The sequence below is a fragment of the Myripristis murdjan genome, chromosome 15 (assembly GCF_902150065.1).
Source record: "Myripristis murdjan chromosome 15, fMyrMur1.1, whole genome shotgun sequence".
In the NCBI taxonomy this organism is placed as follows: Eukaryota; Metazoa; Chordata; class Actinopteri; order Holocentriformes; family Holocentridae; genus Myripristis; species Myripristis murdjan.
The window spans coordinates 13603563-13626170 of record NC_043994.1 but is presented as its reverse complement, the minus strand read 5'-3'; the positions used below and the strand labels follow the sequence as shown (position 1 = coordinate 13626170).

Sequence of the window (22608 nt, the reverse complement as noted above, 5' to 3'; positions counted from 1 at the left end):
CGGTTGCCACAGCGGAACCAACGAGGCTATCAATTAGTACTAGGCAGTCACGTGACACGGTCATTCAACACCTCCACCCCTTGTGTACACACACACACACACACACACACACACACACACACACACACACACACACACACGAAAATATGCCATCGTGTTGAAGTAGCATCACTGAAACAGACTTTATTGTAGACAACATTTGCAAACTTCCATATGGGCCAAGACATAAGTCAACACAAAGTGGGCTTCTGAAATATAAATAAAATAAATTCCTCCTTGGAAAATCCATACAGTCTCACATTGAAAAGAACTGGTCATATCATACTAAGCACTCTCACAAACCTACCAAAAGTTACATTTGGTAAAGTCATAATCACTCAAACTCTGCATTTTGATATGATACTACATAGAGTATCCAATCCAGTATTTCACTGTCTGTTGCTCCTTTGTTTATTTTGCTTATGAGATGAAAGCTGGTGGCAAATCCAGCACTTAGAAAACATGGGACAAATAACATTTCAGCTTGTGTAAAACCGTTCTGTGCAGCATATGGGAATACCTGTGTTTCTGTGTGTATTTGTGGTCATGTGTGGGTCTGTCCATACACAACAACATATATCTGTAGATGCTGATAGAGGCATGCGTGACAAATCCGGCGATATGCCACACTATGAGCAGTCAAAGCAGTTAAACAGTTTTCAGGCAAAAAAAAAAAAAAAGATGTGATGAAATAAGGCATTGCATAGATCTAGACTCAGGAGAACACATGTCCAGCTTTTATCTGTTAAGAAATGTCAGGTGAAGATGAGTTACACAACTTTTTCAGTTGGGAATCATTGAATCATCCCCAAGGCACTAGACTAGGGTTAGCTCATCTGGATTTTAGGAAGGCTGTCCATATTATTATGGGCTGGAAGGCCTTTCAGTCCATCCAAACACCACTTACTCCGGCATTTTAATGTTGAGTAAGAAGTTCTTAACATTTTTAAATCAGTAACTATGTAAATCAATGAACCTAAGCCAATTTTAGGAGCCATAAATACAAGAAGTCCTATTTAATGTAATTGTATGGAGAATCAGTTTAGAGGCCCAGCGATACTTTTACTGCATTGCTTAAATGCTGAAAAACAAAGTTCCAATGTCTCAACTGAAACTCCAAGTACTTTCTGGATGGACTCAAAGGAATATGATTGAACAAGCTTCTTAAAAACCCGAACTATCCCTTTAAGTTTCAAACTGACAGTGAGGAAACTGCTCCCTAGTCACTACTCTAGGGTAACTTCACCACAGAGCGAGAGTTCATACAGAGTGCAAAAGAAAGACACATGGGGGTGAACAGGGAATGAGGGTTTTCTCAAAGCCATTCATCCAACAACATTAAGACCACACACTGTCTGTCACAGCAATGCTAATACTGTCCAGGGGCTTGACATTAACCCCAACAATCTCTGGGCTCAGACCACAACAGCTTGGAAAACAGAGCGACTGAAGGGGGCAGTGAGCCATTTGGACCCCATATACATGTGATCTGTCATCTGCAGCAGTGTTCTTTGGTCCTGGGTAGTTCACAAGGAAGAGGAGGGGGAGGGGGCATTTCTGGGAGGGGGTGGTGAGGTGAATAGGAGGCTTTCCCTTTTTTATCATTCAGTTTCCTTAAGGCCACAGGGTCGCCGCCACTCCTGTCCTCTTTCATGGATCCATTTGTTTGATACTATAAGAGGGAGAGACAAAGAAGATCATCAGAATCCCAATCGAGCCTTTTTAATCACATGCAGTGCAAATGTTCACCTAACTTGTCACATAAAGCCAAAGCCAAGTCTAATACTTTGTTTTGAAACATTTATAGCACTAAATGTTAAAATTACTAAGATTGCTATAAGTGTTTTAGTGAGACCTAATGTCAGCCCTGCTTGGAAGCTCATGCTAAAAGTTTCTCTCTTAGAGGGAGCTAACAGTGCTGTCAGTGTTGATTGATGAAGTATTAATATGACAAATCTTTCATCAACATGCACTGTCTATAGAGGCCTCTGACACAACTCAGCCATTAAATACAACCACTGGCAATCAGCAGATGGGAAAACAAACATGAAATCAATGGAAATTGTAGTTGGACAAAGAGGTGCATGCCCTTATCAGAAGGTAGTCTAACTGCAGCTTTTTTAAGATGCACTTTGTTGACTTTCTCAACCATCTCTTTATATAGTGGAAACAGAAACAAAAGCCAATCCCAGAAGCTTACGAGCTCCAAAAAGTCCTGAGTTATGGAAAGTTCTGATTTACCCATGGTAGTAGAAAAGGGCTACAAAATGTTTTTATGGGGAACCAGACAAAGATGAACTCACCCCACTTGTTGCCTACCAACACTGGGCAGGCTGCATGCCGTGTGCTGTAGTCTCCCTCCCCGCTGGCAAAGAGATTGTACCAGAACACTGCAGTACCCTGGGACACACACACAGAGCAGAGGTTAATGGGAACACGTCTTTGAACCAATCACTGTAAAATAAACTTGGTAAACACCCATTTGGGTCTCAGAATGTGTCAGTTCAGGTGTGCAAAAGATGGCATAGTATAAACAGCTACCTTTCTGGGCCATACTGCTGCCCCAACATCTGGGAATACTGTGGCTCCACCTGCTGATACATCACTCATCTAGATGACATAAACACAGAAGCACAGACAAATCAGCTTTTGTCTATGTGGCCACCATGGCCATCAAATCCTTTCTTGTCATAGCCAGTCCTGTCAAGGTGCAAATCTCATAAATGACTAAAATGGTTGATTAAAGGGCCATTACACTGAAAAACACACATTCCTAGCTTTCTGTGTGGTTATGGGGCTTGGATGAACATTGCAAACGCCACCCCAGTCTCACCGTGGCAGTGAAAGCAGTCTGTTATGGTTGCGAGCTAGATCATTACTTTTGAAAAGCTTATGATTTTGCTTACTGCAATAATCAGCAATCAAGCATGATACATAGTCATCATGATGTAATGCCAGGGTGTCGACCCACACAAGAGGAAAATTTACTGTGAGCCTGAGTATTTTATGAGTAAGTGTGGGACTATTAAGTTAACATTTAGCGTTCCTCTGAATTTGACTCAATAGTCTGTGGGTTCACCAAGATTAACATCTGATGCTTTCCATCACTCAACTCAACTAAGCACCTATCTGCAAGAAGCCACTGATTTTTATTTACAGTAGCTTTCATACTAATGATGGGAGCATCCCCTTTCACAGGAAAGTAAGTAGTCAGTGTATCAAGACAAGTGCTACATGCAGTGAAAACTGGTATTTTTTTTTTTTTAATGAAGACGCATATGCGCATATATTGGTCTTCAAACGTGATTTGCTAACAGCTCAAACTGAATTTAAAGTAACCAACATCTAACTGTAATTAGAAAGAGTAATGAGAGGGAGCACAAAGAGAGACTCACATAGAAGAGCCATGTTGCTATACGGTTCCCAGTGCCAAGCTCTTTAAAGGCATCTGGCTCATCTTTCTGTGGAGAGAGAGAGGCAATAACAGCTTTAATGTCCTACGCTATTAACACTGCAACATGTTATTAAAAGTAACTTGTGTGAATTACTGAGATCTCACCCTTCCAAAGTCAAAATGGGGCTCATATTGACCTCCTACACCATAATTTGCAACCTGCAGGAAGCAATAAGATAAGGTAAAGCTCAAATAAAAACATTAGTGTACAAATGAAGAGGCTTTGCAGATGATGATGTTGCTCACTTCCGTTTCACAACCACATATGGGCATATCACTTTCGGGCTCAAAGGCATGCACAATCATTAACATACACATAAACATGCATGAACATAGAAATTTATGCCCAACAAATGAAATGCAAATGGAAACACATACAAACACAAAATATAACATCCAAGACAATACAATTTTGATTCAGTAATGAGATGGGCTGTGGTAGAAAACAATGAAGATAACACAGACATGTCTGGTGCACAACATAAATAAACCTGGAATCAGTGTCTTAACTCTCACCAATGAAAACACATGTTTACCTGCAGTTCTTCTGCAGTGTCCATCTCCAGTCCAGTGAGATCCTCAATTCTCTGGTTGATCCTTTCAATAACTGGATGTTCATACGCAGTAAGCCAGGCACTGGATTTGTAGGGGAAAAGCAGACACATTTGGATTGGAGAGGAATATACAGTCTGTCCATATGATGTGAATATTTGTCCACTAGATGGTAGTAAAGAGTTCTTTTGAAACAGGCAGGAGAAAGATATCATGCTGAAAACTGTCTATGAAAAGTGGAAAAGTGCACTGATGCATTCAGATCAGATGATGAAATTATGGGAGTGCAGAGACAGGAAAGGGAGGCATGAAGAAATGAGAAACAAGGAAAATGACCCGAGATTCAGAATCTCCAATCAGCTCAGGGTACAGAGATTGTCAAATGAAGTTTTTTTCAGTAACACTGCTTGCTGGTGTAGTTTTCAAACTAACCGTGAAAGCAAATCAGTAGAGGTTAAATGGGGTAGGGTGAGGGGGGGCAAAGTCCCATGGGGCCTTGTTGAGGACTACAGCTTGAACCCCACAAAAAAGTGTTTTAGCTCTCCTGACACTACCCGCCTTTCATCAAGCTCACACTCGCTGCCACACCCCCGACCAAGAGGGTGCGTCACATAAATTGCACCCTTGACCACCCGTGGCAAAGAACTCTTTCATGTAAAACTATTCAAACGTGACACAACTAGTTTACCAGACCACATTATCCAATTTAAGATGCAGTTTTTCCTTTATCGAATGCTGCAAGGCAGAGCATCCATATATATTTATATATATAAAAAAAGCCAAACCACACAATAAAATGAGCGGCAGTATGAAAACTGCAACAAAGTAACCATAATATTTATAAAGTGAGAGAGAAAAAACAGCAGTTGTGGTTTAAACGAAGTTCAGTTTTATTGCTTCAACTACAAGCATCTGCTCTCAACACTTGATCCATTTCAGCGGCTACATTTGTGATGTTTAAGACATCACTCAGCGCAGGGGATGACCCCCATCTCTCATGGCTTCATGGGATCATTTTCTGAGAAATATCTTCACAATTAGTTTTAGGTGAGCGTGAGAGAGAAAGGCAGAGAGGGAGAGAGAGAGCGAGAGAGCGAGAGAGAGAGAGAAAGAGTGATGAGTCAATAATTTATTCTCTTATTCTCTTGAGTTTCTCTTAGGGAGTGTTGACAATGAATCCCTGTTTTGAGGGAATTTTGAGGGAAATGTTCTCTCCTCATTTCCTCTCTTATGTGGTGAGGACTGTGCAGCTAGTCCTCACAACTTTAAGTTCATTTAAGCTAAACCTGTTTCACTACATGCGTACAATATCTGACAGCATACACAGTGCTCACATGCATACAAGCTGGCACACACACACACACACACACACACACAGAGGCAGAAGACCACACCCTCATACCCTCATATGTACAAATGAATAACTAAGGATGGTAAAACCAAAGAAACTTGAGGGTTTGGTGTGCTACTATTTTTAGAGCTGGGTTCAACTGTATTTAAGCTCAGCTAAAGATGAGCAATGGATTCGTGAACTTGGAAGAGACATTAGCGTAATGGAGAGTAATGGATAATATCCACAAGGGGGCACCTTCTTCACATAAAGGGCAGGAGACTCAAAGTAAAATGAAAGATATTTCCTGTAAGTGTCCCTTTATCTGTGCATGTGTGCATTTATATCCTCGCTCAGGCATCAAAAGGCTCTTAATCTGACCTGCTGTGAAAGTTGAAGAAGTGTGGGATGAGAACCAGAGAGACTGTAATGAGTTCATACACTCATACACCGGGAGAGCAATACAGATTCATTCCAGAAGAGAGCTATGGTCCACAGAGATCTCATGCTCTGGCTCTCAAAACAGAGAGGGCTGTTTGGAGGCAAGAAAAGAGTCTGTCACAACTGTGCAGTTCCATAAAAATGCCTGAAATGCTGGATAAACTGGAAGAATAACAAGAAATGTTCAGCCACATGAAAAAAAAAAAAACAGAATGTTTTACCTTGGTGTACACTACATGTTTTGTGTCTACTCTATTTTTGGCATGAAAGCTAATATTGCATGGTAATTTTACATAAAACATCCTCTGTTATTTGTTTTCCATATGTGGCTGAACATTTTCATTTTTCCGTGGTTGCTTGGTGGATGCAGGGCTGAATGTACAGGTTTTCATGTTTCAGCCAAGACACAGAGGCAAGTATGGAGAGATGGATGGAAGAGGAAGGGAAGGTGTTGTAGCCCTCCCCAGTGGCCTGTGACCCCTTACCTCTTGGAGACTCTGTACTGGGCCGTGGTAAGTTTCCCAGTTTGGGGGTCATGCACCGTGGCTCGCCTTAACTAGCTCCACGCAGAACAAGGACACAGAAATGGAAGGGGAAAAACAGACAAAAAAAAAAGGAAGGACAGAGGGAGAATGGAACGTGAAACACATAGAAGGATGAGTGAAAATGGAAAGACAGTGGAAAGGAAAGTCAAAGGAGGACAGATAGAGAGAAAAGAGAGGCAGATCTGGTCACTAGTGGTCAATGATGTTATCAAGCAGGGCCAAGAGAGCATTTCATGAGGCAATGGTAGAACCCAACGTTCTGTTTTAAAATATCCAATGTTTTTTGTCCACTTAACCATTTATCAGTAAGGAATTGAGGACTGCCTCTAATATGCCCCTGGCTGGCCAAAGGAAACTATGTTAATATCAACTGTAGAGGACGCTTTGCTCCCTCCTCTCTCCTGTTATCTTTCTACAGCAGGATAGTGACTCCTGAGCAAAATTTTTTTCCATGAGCAGATGTGCTCATAAAGTTCCTTACGCAACAGCAGTGCAATGAATCCAAGCTAGTGTAAACTTTTGGAAAAAAAAAAAAAAAATTTGATTTCATGTTCTCCCAAGCACTAAATCTCAGCTCCAAGATGGCATTCTTCTGGCTTCAGCAAAAGTACAACGTATAAATGACAGGATAATTTGGATTGTGTTTTCCGCTCAGGAGCCTTTATGCGAGAGTGATGCAAGGAGGGGAAGAAACGCAGGGCGGGCAGATGGATGCAGAGGAGGAGTGTGGTGAGATGATGAGGGAGTAAAGGAGAAGAGAGTCCCGCTCTCCTCCTCTCCTCTCCTCTCTCTCCCCTGCTCGTTTTTGTCCTCTGTGGCTCCTGGCTGTGCCTTACCTCTTGCTGATCCGATAAGAGGCGGTCTCCAGCACACCAGTGACGGGGTTGGAGATGGTGGCCCTGCGTAGCTGTGAAGCCAGGGACATGTTACATACCCTCCCACACACACTCACACACTCACCCACTGGCACACTCTAGCCAGCAGCCACCTTCACAACTTTGACCTCCCACTCCCCCTGACACACTTAATGTTGCCTCATTACAAGAAAAAAAAACTGAAAACACGAAAATGACTGACTGTGTGTGTTTTTCCTGCATCTATCTGCTTGAACTGAATCACTCACACCTCTTAAAAGAGGACCTAAGTTTGTGGTGATCTAATACTACAAAGTGTAACTTTCATCATATTACTTTCTTTCTGAATAGAAAATGTACTAATTCTGTTGTCATTCATTTGGGGATGTGTTCATTTTATTAAATCTGGCCCAATCGAATTGTTGACTCAAACTGTGGCTTACAAACTCACATCAAAGTGAAAATTGTTCATAAGTCAAGTGTTGGGATGATTAACCGAACTGAATCTCAGTTAACCCAAAGATTCACAGCATTAATGGAAGCACTGAAAACATTTCTTGCTGGTGCTTGAAGCACAAAGATTAAGAAATACTCAGTAAACACAGAAATCACTCACTCTAGGCTTCGCCAGCTGCTTGACCTTCTCGATTTCACTGCTGGAGATGATGTCCAGGTAGCGGACAATGTAGGGGCGGTCCCACTCGTCTTCCTGTTTGACTGGAGCCAGAATGTACTGAGGATTGCGATTGTTGTCATAGTAACGACAGAACAGTCGACTCTGTCTGCGTGGGGTCTACATGGATTGACAGGAAAGAAGAATACAGTGAAGCAATAAGTTCAAGATAAGGTAGCGCATGCAAATGTGCAGTGGTGTTTCTGTGCATCTGTGTGCATTCTTCACCATCTTGATGCCCTCCCCTCGGCAAAGCATCTCATACTTCTTCCTTTCTGGGATGGTCTCCTTCTTTTTAGGCTGCTTCTCACTTGCTCTTTTCTCTCGCGGCTTCTCGTTTTGAGACTTAGCCTCCTCTGCCTTTTTCTGCTTCCCCAGCTGGAACTCAAAGTACTTCAGGTTGCCCTTGGCGCGCTGGTGCTCTGGGTCTGAAAGGGTAGGAAAGGAGAACACCAGAAGCAATAGTAGTGATTACCAGTGATGAATATAACAATCTAATCTCAAAATATCACATTACCTACAATCACAATGATTGAGCTTGCAACAAAAGCCCACAAGAACCAAGATAACTGCGAAGATGACAAATTCAGGGTCTCATACTCCTTGTGATGTATATTCTTACACTCCAAAGATAAGGCCAGGCTATGGGGTTACTGATGGCCCAAGATCCAGATGACAGCAAAGAAAGAGCAAAGGACCTTTGAAACCAATGTGGGTTGGAAAGTGCTGGTTTATGGCTGGTAAGAGGATGGTGACTGGAACTGACCTGTCAAAAGAATATCTGGATGGTTCTAACTAGCATTTTAACTAGCATTATACCATCACTGACTTGACAAGCTGCAAAGCTCCACCCTATCCTATGGAAAACTTCCTTTCCAATCCATTCAGGTCTCTATAACTCCAAGAGAGGCACTGAGAAGTTCTGTGACAGACAGGAGGATGCTGGCTGTGAAATGGATTCTCTTCTGATTTCCATCAATAATTAATGTTTCAACCAGCAACGGTCCCCCTGTGGCATTAAACGCTTTATTTACAATGCCGTGTGCTGGGTTATGGCCTCTATCTATAGCTCACAAGCGGGGCTATTGCCATACCCTAAACCACTGCATCTGCTTTCCAGATCCTGGTGATGTCAAAAGAGACGTGGCCATGCCTTCCACAACTTCATAAGCTGCAAACATTTCTCCCAACCTATGCAATAATAGACTTTCTCTAAGACCAAGTTCAAGCCAGACCCCTGTAATGCATTGAGAAGAGGAACCCACTTTGCCTCGTGCCACATCAGCAAAAACAAACTGCAATCTGATTTAAATGATGCAAATGTATTTATTAGAAGAGTTCAGCAACAAGCTACATCAACAACTAAATTAAAGTCCGAGAAGAATCTGGTGTCTGAATTACAGAGTAGTATAAACTATTAAGACACTCGAGCGGAATCCAAAGTGACAACATCACTTTCAAAATAAGCCTCCCTGTATTCTTTTAATGTAATGTAATGCTAGTTTGCAAAGATCTTTGTGATATGGAGGGACTCACCAAGTGCAAGCAGCCTCCTGGTGTACTCCAGGGCTCGCTCTATCTCCCCCTGCTGGTAGATGGCATAGCTGAGGTAGTCAAGCACTGTGACCTTATCGATGGAGGACTCCTCTCCCTGGTCAAGCTGTCTCAGGGCTTGAGCCATCCACAGCTCTGTGTGGTAGTAGTCGACGTCCGAGTAAGCGATCTTCCCCAGCTCGTAACAGTCCTCCACTGTCATAGAGCTCTTATATGTCACTCCTAGAATGCAGGGGATACAGGCGGGGAAAAGTGGAATAGAATAGAATAGAAACACTGAGACCTTGCACAATAAATAATCACAAAATAGGATGCAAATTTTGAATTACTTTTGCATAGATGTGCACTGTCAACTCTGTTCAAACCTGAAACCTCACATAGTCAAAATATGTCCTTTATAGCGTTCCCACTATTTCTCAAATATAAAATTCCCAGATTTTTCTATGCCTAAAATGTTGAATTTGCACAAATTATATCAACTTAAAATTAGATTTTTTTTTCCTTGACCAAAATTATAAAGCTACTTCATATTCAGATGTCTTATTGAAGAATAAGCTGTTATTGTGTTCTTTAGGGGAAGTGAACATAACGCAATAGGAAATATGACATGACTTTTGACTGAGTCATTTTGTAAATGGGGCTGACAAAATCCCATGATATTCCATGATATGTCTCAACAATATATTAAATTCTCTGACTTTCCCGGTCTAGAAGACACATTTCAAAATTCCATGACTTTCCTCAAATTTCATGCCTGGTGTTAAACCTGCTTTTGTAATGTAAATAATAAAGTGGTACTGCTGCTGTTACATGAAAACCCTGCAGTTGTGATTTTAGTTTTTCAAACTGAAAACTGAAAGGAGAGATGGCCAGCCATTTCCTGGGTGATTTTATGACACTAAATCCCACTGAACATATTCAAAAACCATTGTTTCATTTCAAAGATGGATTGTCTGTGAATGTAAAATTAAATTGGCTTTTTCTTACTTTCTGAAAAAAAAAAAAGCTCTGACTTCCATTAGACAAAAGTGATCTGCACTGATTGCAGTTCCTCACCTGGCAGGTCTCCAGTGGAGATGGTATTGGCATCCAGTCTGTAAGTGTCCTGTAAACGAAGGAGAGCCTTGGCTGCCCCCGTCTGGTCCTCATCTGTGGGGAAGTACTGTCTCTGGATGGTCAGGTTGGAAATGAACCCTGAAAGACAGGTAAGATAAAATGGATACAGAGATGAGCATGACTGGGAATGATGAATGTGGGATACCTAACAGCCAGACTACTAAGCAATAAATACTCGATACTCAGTGGCTTTGAGCTTGATTGAGAAAACTATGGTTACATTAGGGCTGGGCGATACTGACAAGGTCAGTCATGATATCTCTGACCTGAGTACCTTGACATCAATATCATGACAATATTTCTGGGACGACTATGATGGAACCTTTAAAACATGTACAATATTGCCATGATAAGGTGGGACACTATCCTAAAAGTTAGAGTAGTGGGCTTTGGACCATAAAGTTGTCTGTTCACAGGACTGGCTGAGAAAATATGGGTGGAGGACAGGTGAAGGAGTAATCTTCCTGAACAACTTTTGTTCAGGACTCTATTAGCACTTAACATTTAACTGTGCCAGTAGAGCCACTCAGGCTATTCTTGTACTGGGCAGCTCCCAATGAAGTAATATATAGAATGGTATGAATCTGGAATCTACTCAGCCAATTTTTCTTGAATAAGTAAAGTTTAGAGAAGTGGCATTAGATTGAGCATTTGCTTAAGCCTGTCTTAAGTGCAAAATTGGCTTACACTGTGTTGTCTCTCTGTTCGACTAATTAATCAGCACGAAGAGCAGTCATGTCCTGGAAAGAACATTTTAAAAGTACATGTGTAGTCAAACAGTGCTGCCAAACCCTCTGTTTTGTTTTAATGTACTTCAAGAGTAACAACATTAGGATAACTATGATAGCACCAGGTAAGGTGCCAATAACAGAAATGTATACTAAACTGGCTCAGATAGTTTCCTGTGATTGCCTAGACTTTGAGGCACTCACTGTAGTGTCATATGTTGCAAAGCCAACCCGTGTGATACTGCCAGAATCCTGAGCCAAATGCTAAGAATTGTCATTTGATCCTGAACTGTATCCTTACCATCAGTAGTGTCTCTGAGCACGAGGCTCTCCAGGTCTCCCCATTCTGTGTTTAGCCTCTTCATAAGCTTGAAGGCATTGACAGGATGCCCCAGGAAGCCCTCCGGGTCCTGTGTGGCTGTGCGTGTCAGTGAGTCCAGCTTATCAGCCCACCTAACAGAGTAGGTGATAAAGAGTTAGTTCCACTGCTTAATTTGAGCCCATGAGTAATCAGCAGACAAGGCTAAGGCGTAAAATAAACAGTGTGTAGTGTGCGTGCATACATGGGACTCACACAAAGGCTATACTTGGGCAGTCTGATCAAGTATATTAACGGGTCCCCAAATATAACCCACCTTGCTTCCAATTTGTTTCTGACATGAAGACATGTTTTTAAAAATCTAACTCAGTCCAAATCCAACCCAAATCCCTTTACCACTCATTTCAAGTTGTAAAGGAAAGAAGTGGTGGAAAGCAGTAATTCAGCCAAACACTTCTCCAATAGGATAAACACAGCATTTGGATGATTAACTTTGAATCTCCAATTTATAACTATGCAACTCTGTAATTGCAGTTTGATTCAGTTTTGAGTTCTTTGTCCTCCTGAGCTCTTTGAAATGCTTAAAAAATCTTACAGTGAATGCAGATGCTCACAAAATGGTAATATGCTACATGGAGTAATGGAGTACCTGTTCAGTATAACTAGTTATGCCACTGTGCAAAGAACTGAATGTTTTTCAATATTTCATATTGCAGCTCAGATTTAATGTTAATATAGTAAATCTACCCCCTCCCCATCGCCTGATAACAGCAATAGTGTACTGTATGTAATACATGCCCGTGTGCATCCATCCATGTGTATGCGTGTAATTTTGCATCCAGACACTCACTGTTTGACCTGCTGCAGCTTGTTCTCTTCTGCTTTGATGTAGTCCTTCAGAGAGGTGACTAAGTCCTTTTCTGTGTACAGCAGATCTGTCATCTGGCCTGTGGGAGGCACATCGGCAACAACACATCATTCGCACAGCAAGTGCACAAGACATCATTAATCCTGCATAAAATCATTACAGGAGGTGAGCCTCACATTGTTTCCATAGGTGTGGTGAAAAATGGAGAATGGGAAAAAGATTACATGGGCTCGACAGACAGACACCAGCTAATTCAACTGCTAGATGGTCTTACCTATGGAGGTGAAGAAGTCATTATGGGCAGAGAGACACTGCAGGAGGCAGCTCAGCAAAACGAAATACCAACACTGTAGCTTCATCCTGAGGAACAAAGAAACAGAGAGTGAGGGGGTTGGTATATAGCCTTTAGACTGACTTGAATATTGTATATTGAATACTGCCCCCATATGTTCTCTCTCTACACCATATTCAGGCTATCATCGCTATGCCGATGACACCCAACTGTACTTCTCTTTCCCATCCTGTGGCATCTAGATTGACATTACTGTGCGCCTCACTTAATATATCATGTCTGGATCCCATTATAGTCATAACTTGATCCAATAGATTTGCATTCTGTAATATCCATCAAATCTGAGCTTTTGTCACCACTAAGCCAAGCTCGTTGTTGAGTCATCTGGCTAGTCTTCCTAACACTTCAACCCCTCCAACTTCCAGAATGTTGCGGTCCATCTTGCCCTTAACCTTGCCATATACCCATGTTTTTCACTTTCTACACTTCCTCCAGCGGCTGCTTGCATTAAATTCAAAACCCTGTTGTTCTCGGATACAGGGCTGTCAATGGACCCTGCACCCCATACCTCTAGGCTGTGTTCCAGGCATGCACACAAGTCATGTTTTGTATTCTGCCACAATAAGCCACTGGGTTATAGAGACCTGACCTGGACAGAGTCTGATACACCCATCTCAAATGTTTACATCATGACCCACCAATGTTTGAGTGACCTTCCCACTCCAGCTACAAGTCACTCAACATCCTCCGTTATGGACTGAAAACACACCTTGAATCAATAAGTAACTCACACCACACTCGTTCTGAATGATCTTCCTCTTTTTTACTCCCTCTACTTAACTAAAAATATCCCTTGTAAATCTCTTCCTTGCTGTCATTCTTTATCTTTTCCTATAGGTCTCATGTGATCGCTCTACAGTCACTAGAATGGACACTAAAACAGTAACATCTGCACTTCAGTTTGGTTGCACAGGATTTTTTGTTTGTTTGTTTTTTTGACTAAGGAATTGAAGTTTATTCTACTGATGATCCAATTTGGAAGTTGTTCAGGGCAAATGCTACAGTCAGCTGCAGTCTGCAAATTTAAATGAAAAACTATTATGAGGCAGCAAAAAAGCCACAGGATGTCTGTGCATGTGTTTGAAAAATATAGACAGAGAGAGAAAGGCATGGAATGTAATAAATTCAAGTAAGAAACAGAGACAGAGATGAAAAACTATTATGAGGCAGCAAAAAAGCCAAAGGATGTCTGTGCATGTGTTTGAAAAATATAGACAGAGAGAGAAAGGCATGGAATGTAATAAATTCAAGTAAGAAACAGAGACAGAAATGGATACAGATTCAGGAAAAGCAAAAAACAAAATAATGGCGGCCTTAAACTGACCTAACTTGGAGGATCCCCTTAATCCTTATAGAACCACAACCTCTCACCCACCACACAAAGCCAAATATAACTGTGGTTGCTGCCACTGTGTCCGGCCAGGCTCCAGAGCTGGCACAACAGTGACTGCTACTGGGCTTCTAGCCTCTGAGGAGCAGCACTGTCATCTTGTGCTCATACAGAGAAAGAGATGGAGAGAAAAGGGCAGAGACAAAGAAAAACTGACAGGGAAATTTGCAAATGCATGCACAACGGAAAAAGGGCACATGTGATTGCATGTGTGGGTACATATTCGAAACTAGGCAGCAGCAGGGAACTACAGCTACTTTCTCTGTGCCTGGAAAGAAAGCACAAGGAAAATGGAACACAGAGGACAGAAAATAGAAAGGTTGGACAAGAGCAAGGTTTATTGGTCAGTACATGCCCAAATCGCTTTCAGCCATTTTAGATGCTTGCCAGTCTCATGGCTCACCATAAACTCTTACACGGACTTTCTACAGTGTGGCTTTCCACCGCATTTTACCAGTAGATGAGGTTGAAGAAATAGAAGACAAGAGATAATTAAGAAATTGTCTTCTCCTAAACTAAAAAACTCTTTATTTCAAATGGCTTGCATACTGTACAGCCTGGTGCTCTTTAAGGTTGACCTCATTGAACTTTTGTGCTGTGCATTGTTATGAAAGTCACGCACAACAGACACAAGGGATGTTAGAGGAATGTAGAGGACAATTTGATTCTCACAGTGTGAGAATTATATTTTAAAAAGTTTCAGAAAGTCCAAAGTGGATAAGCTATGAAGCATGTTTATGACCAAGTCTGCACACCAGGTGTGTTAAAATGTCACGGAGATAAGCAATCTATGAGCACTGGATGTTATATTTTGGATGTTTATTATATATGTTTATATATATATATACAAAAACACCACCTAACATTACTTCGATATAGCCGATAATTGCACTATATCAAACAGTGAGCTCCAAGCAAAGCGGAAAGCAGCATCGAGTTATTTAGTGCACCAATATAACTCAGCAAGCAGCCTGACCAACAAAAGTCTAAATTTAGTGCTAAATTATTATCATAGTGAACACAGAACAGGCAATTTCACTAATATCAACTTTGTCAACAATATGGTTGGTATGAGGAAAATTTACCCCGAGACTGAATTTGTATATGGTGTTACTATGATCTGGGACAGTTTGATCTAGATTTATGAGCATGACTAAGACTTCCCAAATCTAGAAAAGGACAGCCAAGACACACTTGATGTCATTACCAGACAAATCATCAAAATGTTTTACTAACCAACTCCAGGCCAAATGTGTGGATGACAGTACCAAGGGTGATTTTTAAGTAATAAAGAAAGATTTTCTCTTTTGCTGCTGTTAGTGTTAAAATGATGTAAAGCTCATTTGGCTGCAAAAATTCAGACAATGATTCTGACATCATCCTCCCACTGTGAGCAGTCTGCATGCACAGGCAGGTTCTCACTTTGCCAGAGGGCCAAACTTTTAATGAAAATAAAAGAAATAACTTCATATGGGATTTCTATTCAGGTCACCAACAGGAAAGACAGAGAAGTGCAGTCAGGACACAAATGTTTGGGTCACATTTTTAATTTCATGCACATGAAACTACATTTAGTTAAGACTTAATTATATCTATATGGAAATAAACTGCTGTCACATTACCATGCAAGATGCAAGATACACTATTAACTATTATGACTATATGACTAAATTAGTCCTTTTTGCAATTTGCATGCAACTCAGTCTTAATGCCATAATTACCACTTGGAGTGGCAGGATAATTGCCTTCAGTATATGAATGTGTGTAAAAGGGTGAATGTAAGGCGTAAAGCATTTTGAGTGGTCGGTAGACAAGAAAAGTGCTATATAAATGCAGTCCATTTAGCATTTAAATGCAGTCCATGTATGTGCATGCGTGTGAGTGTGTGTGTATGTGTGTATGCATAAAGCCTCCAAAAGACACCATGACTACCCTTAAATCATATGAAATCTGCCACACACCTGCCTCGACAGTCTGTTTAGACAAGTTACCAAGAATCCATTTAACACAAAATGTTGCCAAAACCTCTTTTCCTTGACCTTTTCCAGTTCTGAATGGGACTGTGATCCTGTTTGGGCACGTAGTGGAGGTCTTCCAATGTCTCTTTACCTCATACACTCACGGTAATAGGGGAATTAGGGACACAGTCCTCCCATTAACACCCACCATCGCGTAGCATTCACCACAAAAACATAACTTAAAGTCCATAATTATTACTCTAAAAGTAGATATCAACTGTTAAAGGAAACATCCCACCCTCAGATACCCCTCTACTGTTATTAGATATCTTCAGTTTGAGATGTTCTCTGCTTTCCAGGTGTTAGTCTGTGTAGAAGTGTTACATTTTTGGTGTATCCACTTTCCCCTCATCCACTTCCATCTAAATTAGTTTCCTATTTCCCAGAGTGACTGTTGCTAACCCAGAGAATGGCCATGTACCAGATGAACAGCTGTGGTTCATAAGCTGAAAGGTAGTAAGAACAAGTGTTAAAGCAACAGAGATAGTAGAACAAGAATTCAACATAACCCAATCAACATAATCAAGATTCATGTCCCGTACTAAAAATGCACCATGTCTTGTGGCTCTGCTTTCTGAACTACAGAAGCTGCAGTTTGTGGGGAAACTGGCATCAGTGACTCCTCTGTGATGGATTTCTTACTGTGCAATGGTTGAAAATAATTCCAAAATGCTGAGAAAACTGCCCTTGTTCTTTTATTCTGTGGGGCTGACACAAGTCCTGATGTTTACCGTTGTTGTATTGGACAACTGAAAAAAAAAAAAAAAAAAAAAAAAATCTGCTTCAAACTTTCACTGTAGCTGAAATAGACATATCTCAACATGTCTTGACATCTATGTGTGCCCAGTTATGCACAGGAATAAAAAAAAAAAAAAAAAAAAAAAACACACCACCAAACAACAAAATGAGCACAGGAAAAGCAAGGTAACCTGCCAATAACTGCTTTTTAAACAGTGTTTGAATGTTTGGGTTGGTTTAGGTTTTCCCTTCACATGCCTCCTCTTGAAAGGGACTGTAAACCACATTATAATTTATGATATTTTTAAAGTTAAGACCATGACACATTTCCATCCAAAATAGTTCTATTTGTGAGGTTAGAATCGTCCACACAGCTTTGCAGTGTTGATGATGAATTTCTGTGTGAACAGTTTTTCCACAATGAGAGTATAGCTTTGGAATAAACCTAGAATTCTGTCATCAAATACATGAAAGCCTGTTATGTTGCAGGAGTATAGAGTTTTTGGGGGGTAGTTTCTTGAATTAAACCTGACCCCACTGTGATCCTCAGTAGATGTGCACTGTGCTCTGTGCCCTCTGGACCAGGACCAGAGCTTTATGACACTTGATGTCATTGTTCTCTCCTGAATAGATCTTTGCTTGTGGTGTATAAAAATCTCCTATGTGCATCACTTTGGATAAAGGCATCTGCCAAATGTGAATCGTAATTGTGATTATAATTATGGTGTTTACTGGATATCCACAAACAGAAATCACAACATAACTTAGTAACTGACTCTGCAATGGTGTGCAGCCAACACATTCTGGGTGACCGAGACAAACTTATTATAAGTGAAATACAGCAATACACTTTCATCATCAAGTGTCAAAGTGTTGTTCAAGTGTGTAATTCCACTTTTAGCATGAATGTGACATGCAAATCAGTTAATAGAGTTTATAAATAGCTACATTTGCCTAAATTACCCAAGTTGTTTTAATTCATGAAAACAACTCCAGTAATGCAGTGGTACATAAAAAAGGAGTGATTTAAAGACATACAGCAAAGATTACAGTATTTCTAGTGATACTGTTGATTTACTGATAGAGTCACTCTCAACTCCCTGCAGCCTAACATGCACATAATAGTCCCTTTAAGAAAATGTGTGTTCTTTTAATTGGTAAACATATTGCCTACTAACGTACTGAACTGTCACTGAGTTGATCAAATTACTAAATCTTTATAATCATAAAATAAAAACAAATCTCCACAGTATTTGGCATGCATTTCCCGACAAAAAGTGCATTAACTTTGATTGAAAACTTGCAGATGACTGAGTGAAAGTTCCAGAGTGAGCCAGAGGATGTGGACGGACAGGACTGCCACGTCTTCGCCCCTCCCAGCTGGGGGAACTCCTGGGAGGACTGCAGCAGCTCATGGAGTCTGAGCGGCTTTACCTGCAGCAGCCGAGCCGGTGTTACAGCGACTTCAGCTCCCCTGCCGAGGAATGCATCCACTCGTGTTTACCCTAAACTTTAAACCGAGCAAACCGCTGCCTAAACTCGACCAAAGTGACGGAGCGGATGTAATTCTTGGCAGGGGAGGAGAACACGGCATTAAACCGGCACCAACCCCTCGAATTAAACCGGCAGCAGGAGGGCTCATTTTCTTTATTTGTTTTATTTGAAGGCAACCCGTGTTACTCACTTTCAAACAACTCGTTCACAGTGAGCCTCTTTGGAATTACTGCAGCATAATTAAAGTTGATAATGAATACCAGCAGCTTCCCACAACAATACAGGCGAATTGATTATTTAGTTATAAAAAATGTGGGGCATTAATAAGTAACAACGCTCTGAAATGCCATAAAATCAGTGTAAGCGATGTTCAAATGTACAGAGGCGAGCATCATCCCACGCTGCACTGGAATGTGCAGTCTAACGTGGGAACCCACGTCCTCATTTGCGCTCGATTCACACTGTTCCCCACTTTAACTGCTTTGCCATTACTTTTTGCCCCTCTGCTGCGTTTACGGTCCACTTTCATCATTCACGTTTCATCTAATCTAATGTAGCGGAGTTTGACTGAAACTTTGTAGCCGACAGTCAGTTCGGAGGAGGCTACAAAGTCACACCAAAGATACTACGAGGAAGATGTAGCTTTACAATCTTGATAGCCAGTGGAAAATGAAGCCAAATACCATGCAACCAAATCTGATGCAAGAGGTGATATTTACCGAAACGAAAGCATCTTGAAGCCGAAGCGTGTCCCCGCGCGGTCCGGTCCAAGCTGCTGCGGAACTTTGAGCTAACGTGAACTCTGCGTCGTCCTACGTGCGGCGTCCCGGTGCACTGCTCGCCATCTGGCGGTTTGGGCCGGTTTTCCAAAAATCCAGCCTGAATGCTACGTGCAGACTCTCACACAAACACAGCTGCTACTAGACACTTTCTTGGGGCCGGCCCTCCTAAACTGCAAGGGGAGGGTTCTGGTGACCCGAGTTGAGTCAGCCATGCATGCTTATTTCTGGCTTTAATGTGGGGATTGCAGCCTCTACCTAATGTTATAGCCAACACTGCCACGTATTATAAATGCAGCCGCGCAGAGGTGCTGCCTTCTCATTTTCTGCTGGAAAAGGCCAGGATGTGTGTTAAATTGTATTTAACATTGCATTGTATTTTATTTTGTTTTAGGATTGGTCCTTATGTAGCCTAATTTAAAATAACCTCTATTAATATGCTGATTAAATGTGCGTTTTCATCAAGCAAGTAATCTCATTTTCAACTGTTATCATCTTATCCTTCCCACATTCCAGAAACTTCCCACTGCCTCCAGAAGTGTGACTGGAGGGAGGGAATTCCTGCTGAATGCTTGTGAGTTCAACAGGGTGGAGCTTGTGTGTGTGTGTGTGTGTGTGTGTGTGTGTGTGTGTGTGAGAGAGAGAGAGAGAGAGAGAGAGAGAGAGAGAGAGAGAGAGACAGACAAGACAAACAGAGGCATTAAAGCTGCTCCTAGGATTGCACTGGTTCCTAAACAGTTGTGAATCTGCATCAGCTGAAGTGTGATGGCATGTCCTGTGTAAACACTGGATAAACACTCTTCAACAGACTACAGGGCTCAGAACAGCAGTAAGCAGAGTAGTATTATGTCGCTTGGAATAAAAATTAAGCTGCAAAACCTTTTTATGCTATAAAATTTAATAAATACACAGATTTCTTCCATTTTCTGTTTTCTATAACCAGGCAAAAATAAAGATAAGTGATATTTAAAAAGTAATTCAGAAGACAAAATTTTACATCTGTATAAATAGAGGAGAGTGGAGTAACAGGAGCCTTTTTTTTTTTTTTTTTTTTTTTTTACTCAAAACGTAATCTTGGTTAGGAAAAATAAGACATAACTAAAGCAAATGTTTCCACCCACATTTCTACTTGGTGACTTTCAAATTATCTGGTAAGAATGCACCAAAATAAAATGAGATGAAAAATGACTGAAAACACAACTTCTGTTTATGCTTCTACTTGGAAAAGTGATATTTCTACAAATACTTAAACTATATGTCTGCTGGGGGCGTTACGTAGAGGAAGGGATAGTAAGGGATAGAAGTGAAACAAGGTTATTTGGTAAATGTCAAAAGCAAAACATCCTCCTATTCAGTCTTTAACACTTTTTTCAATGGTAACTGCAGAAAAAACAAAAAAACAAAAATAAAGCACAGGATATCCCCCTTTTTCCTCCCATCCTTTCTCCAGTCACAGTCGGATGTCGTCCAGGGAGGTGAGTCTGCTCCCGAACAGCTGCTCCTCATAGCTCAGCAGCTGCCGTAGGAAGTTCACATTGGGCGCTGTGCATGCCCTCCTCTCCTTCAGCCAGCGCACAGCATGCAGCAGTGACCAGCACCGGTGCTCCATGAGGAAGGCCAGTGTCAGAGCCGAGCTGCGACTCCGGCCCAGACTGCAGTGGACCAGAACACGGCCAGCCGGCTCGCCCCTCAGCGCTGCGCTGATGAACCTGGAGGCCAGGGGCAGGGCTTCCACCAGGTCCTGCTGGGCGTCGTCACTCAGATGCAGCCTCAGGTAGCGCAGGGTGCTGGGGAAAACATCAGGGCAGTCAGCTGTGGCGTTGACCACGTGTGTGATGTGTAGGTTCTTGATGATGCGGTAGTCAGCGGCCTGGGAGGCTGAGCCCTGGTAGAGAGCCCCTTCCAGGATCTCTGATGGGTAGATGGTGAGGGTTTGGCGCTCAGGCTCCAGCAGGACCATGTGTGGTGTGCAGAGGAAAGGGTAAAGGGCGTGGAAGGCTGAAAATCCACCCTGCAGAATGACGGGGTCCATGCCCAAAGCACTCAGCTGGAAGAAACAGTGCTGGAGGCCAGGGGAATCTGCCCTGGCCTCTACACTGCCCACTGAAATACTCACAGGCAAAGACACACATACAAATAATCACATGGACACAAACACACAGCAAGGACAAATCAATACAGCCAGACAGTCTGCAGATTAATATGGTATATGCGTGCATGTGTGAGTGTAACGTTACATATTGATGTGGGTCCTGAGGACTGTGTTGCTGACCTGGGCTGCATCCCTCCTCTGCATAGAGCAGAATTATAGAAAACTCCTGCAGCTGCACACAGCTGATCAGACAGCCCAGCTCTGGGTGGATCACTGTCACGCTGGCCCGAGCTGTCACCAGGTGGCTCTGCTTGTACCTGACACACACACATTCACACACATACAGTACGTGCATATGTACACATGGATAGCTTCTGCATTAGTAGTGCAACAACAGCTGTAGACAATTCTTTCTCCAGTCTTGTACAGTATAACTAGATAGATAAACAGATAGGTAGATAGATAGCTCAATATTGAAGCAGTAACGATATTGTATTGCTTGACTATTCATGCTTTCATGAGATATTTACACACAAGATTTTTTAAATTAACAATCATTAGTAATGTGGATATGATGACCAAGCAGGTAGAAGCAAATAATAGAGCAGCTGAGAGTCTAATGAGTTCAGAAAATTGCATAATTTTACTATAATCCAACCTTTAAAAACAGGATAACAGGAAAACAGGATGTGAGGAAGCGAGCTCCCATGCCTGGAAAACATGGGTACGTCCCAGTGGCACTCACCTCTCTGCACTGCGGCAGTCCAGTATGAGAATATAGTAAGGGTCGTGCAGGGCTGGCTGGCCTGCCTCTGCGTTCAGCAGGTTGTAAACCTGCTGGGGGGTGACATAGCCTCGCTCTACACGAGTCTTCTCTGGAAGGGCAGGAACCAGCAGCTCCTCTGGCTCACACACTGCACAGAAACACAAAGAGTAATATGTTTATGCATCTAGGAGACAGAGACAAATGTGCAAGACTACACCCTTACCTTTGGTTCGGATAGGAGTGATGGAGGAGTAGTCACTGTCTGTACTGTTACAGATGCTGCTCACTTTTGGGCATGTGTTGGCAGGCTCTCTCGACACCTTTCTGCAACTGTTACTCACTCTGATACATTACACACAGATAAACATGCACAGTTTCAAGGCGGCGATACAGCAAAATTCTAGCAGACAAAACATGCATGACAAGTCACTGTTGCACAGTTTTAGACGCAGACGAGGAAAAGAACAACAGTGAGGTCGACTTTACCTGGACAGAACTATGCCCAT

At 41.9% G+C, this 22608-nt stretch overlaps 2 protein-coding genes across 3 annotated transcripts; both read right to left on the bottom strand.

The window, feature by feature from the left end:
- Positions 1-168: 168 nt before the first annotated feature.
- Positions 169-19373, bottom strand: p4ha1b (prolyl 4-hydroxylase, alpha polypeptide I b). 2 transcript variants are annotated; one of them, XM_030070519.1, is made up of 15 exons: positions 19185-19373; positions 12748-12833; positions 12456-12552; positions 11588-11739; positions 10499-10636; positions 9425-9664; positions 8117-8316; positions 7832-8008; positions 7198-7268; positions 4030-4129; positions 3599-3652; positions 3435-3500; positions 2581-2649; positions 2343-2439; positions 169-1711 (listed from the first exon to the last, which is right to left on the bottom strand). In XM_030070519.1, exons 1-15 carry the CDS (start codon positions 19196-19198, stop codon positions 1641-1643), a joined length of 1632 nt encoding a protein of 543 aa, XP_029926379.1. In that variant the 5' UTR covers positions 19199-19373; the 3' UTR covers positions 169-1640. The 2 variants fall into 2 exon arrangements, with proteins under 2 accessions (XP_029926379.1, XP_029926378.1); XM_030070518.1 differs by lacking the exon at positions 7198-7268 and adding an exon at positions 6302-6372.
- A 1321-nt stretch (positions 19374-20694) lies between these two features.
- styxl1 (serine/threonine/tyrosine interacting-like 1) lies at positions 20695-22608 on the bottom strand. Its single transcript, XM_030071080.1, has 5 exons — positions 22589-22608; positions 22326-22444; positions 22082-22250; positions 21517-21653; positions 20695-21347 (listed from the first exon to the last, which is right to left on the bottom strand). Exons 1-5 carry the CDS (start codon positions 22606-22608, stop codon positions 20695-20697), a joined length of 1098 nt encoding a protein of 365 aa, XP_029926940.1.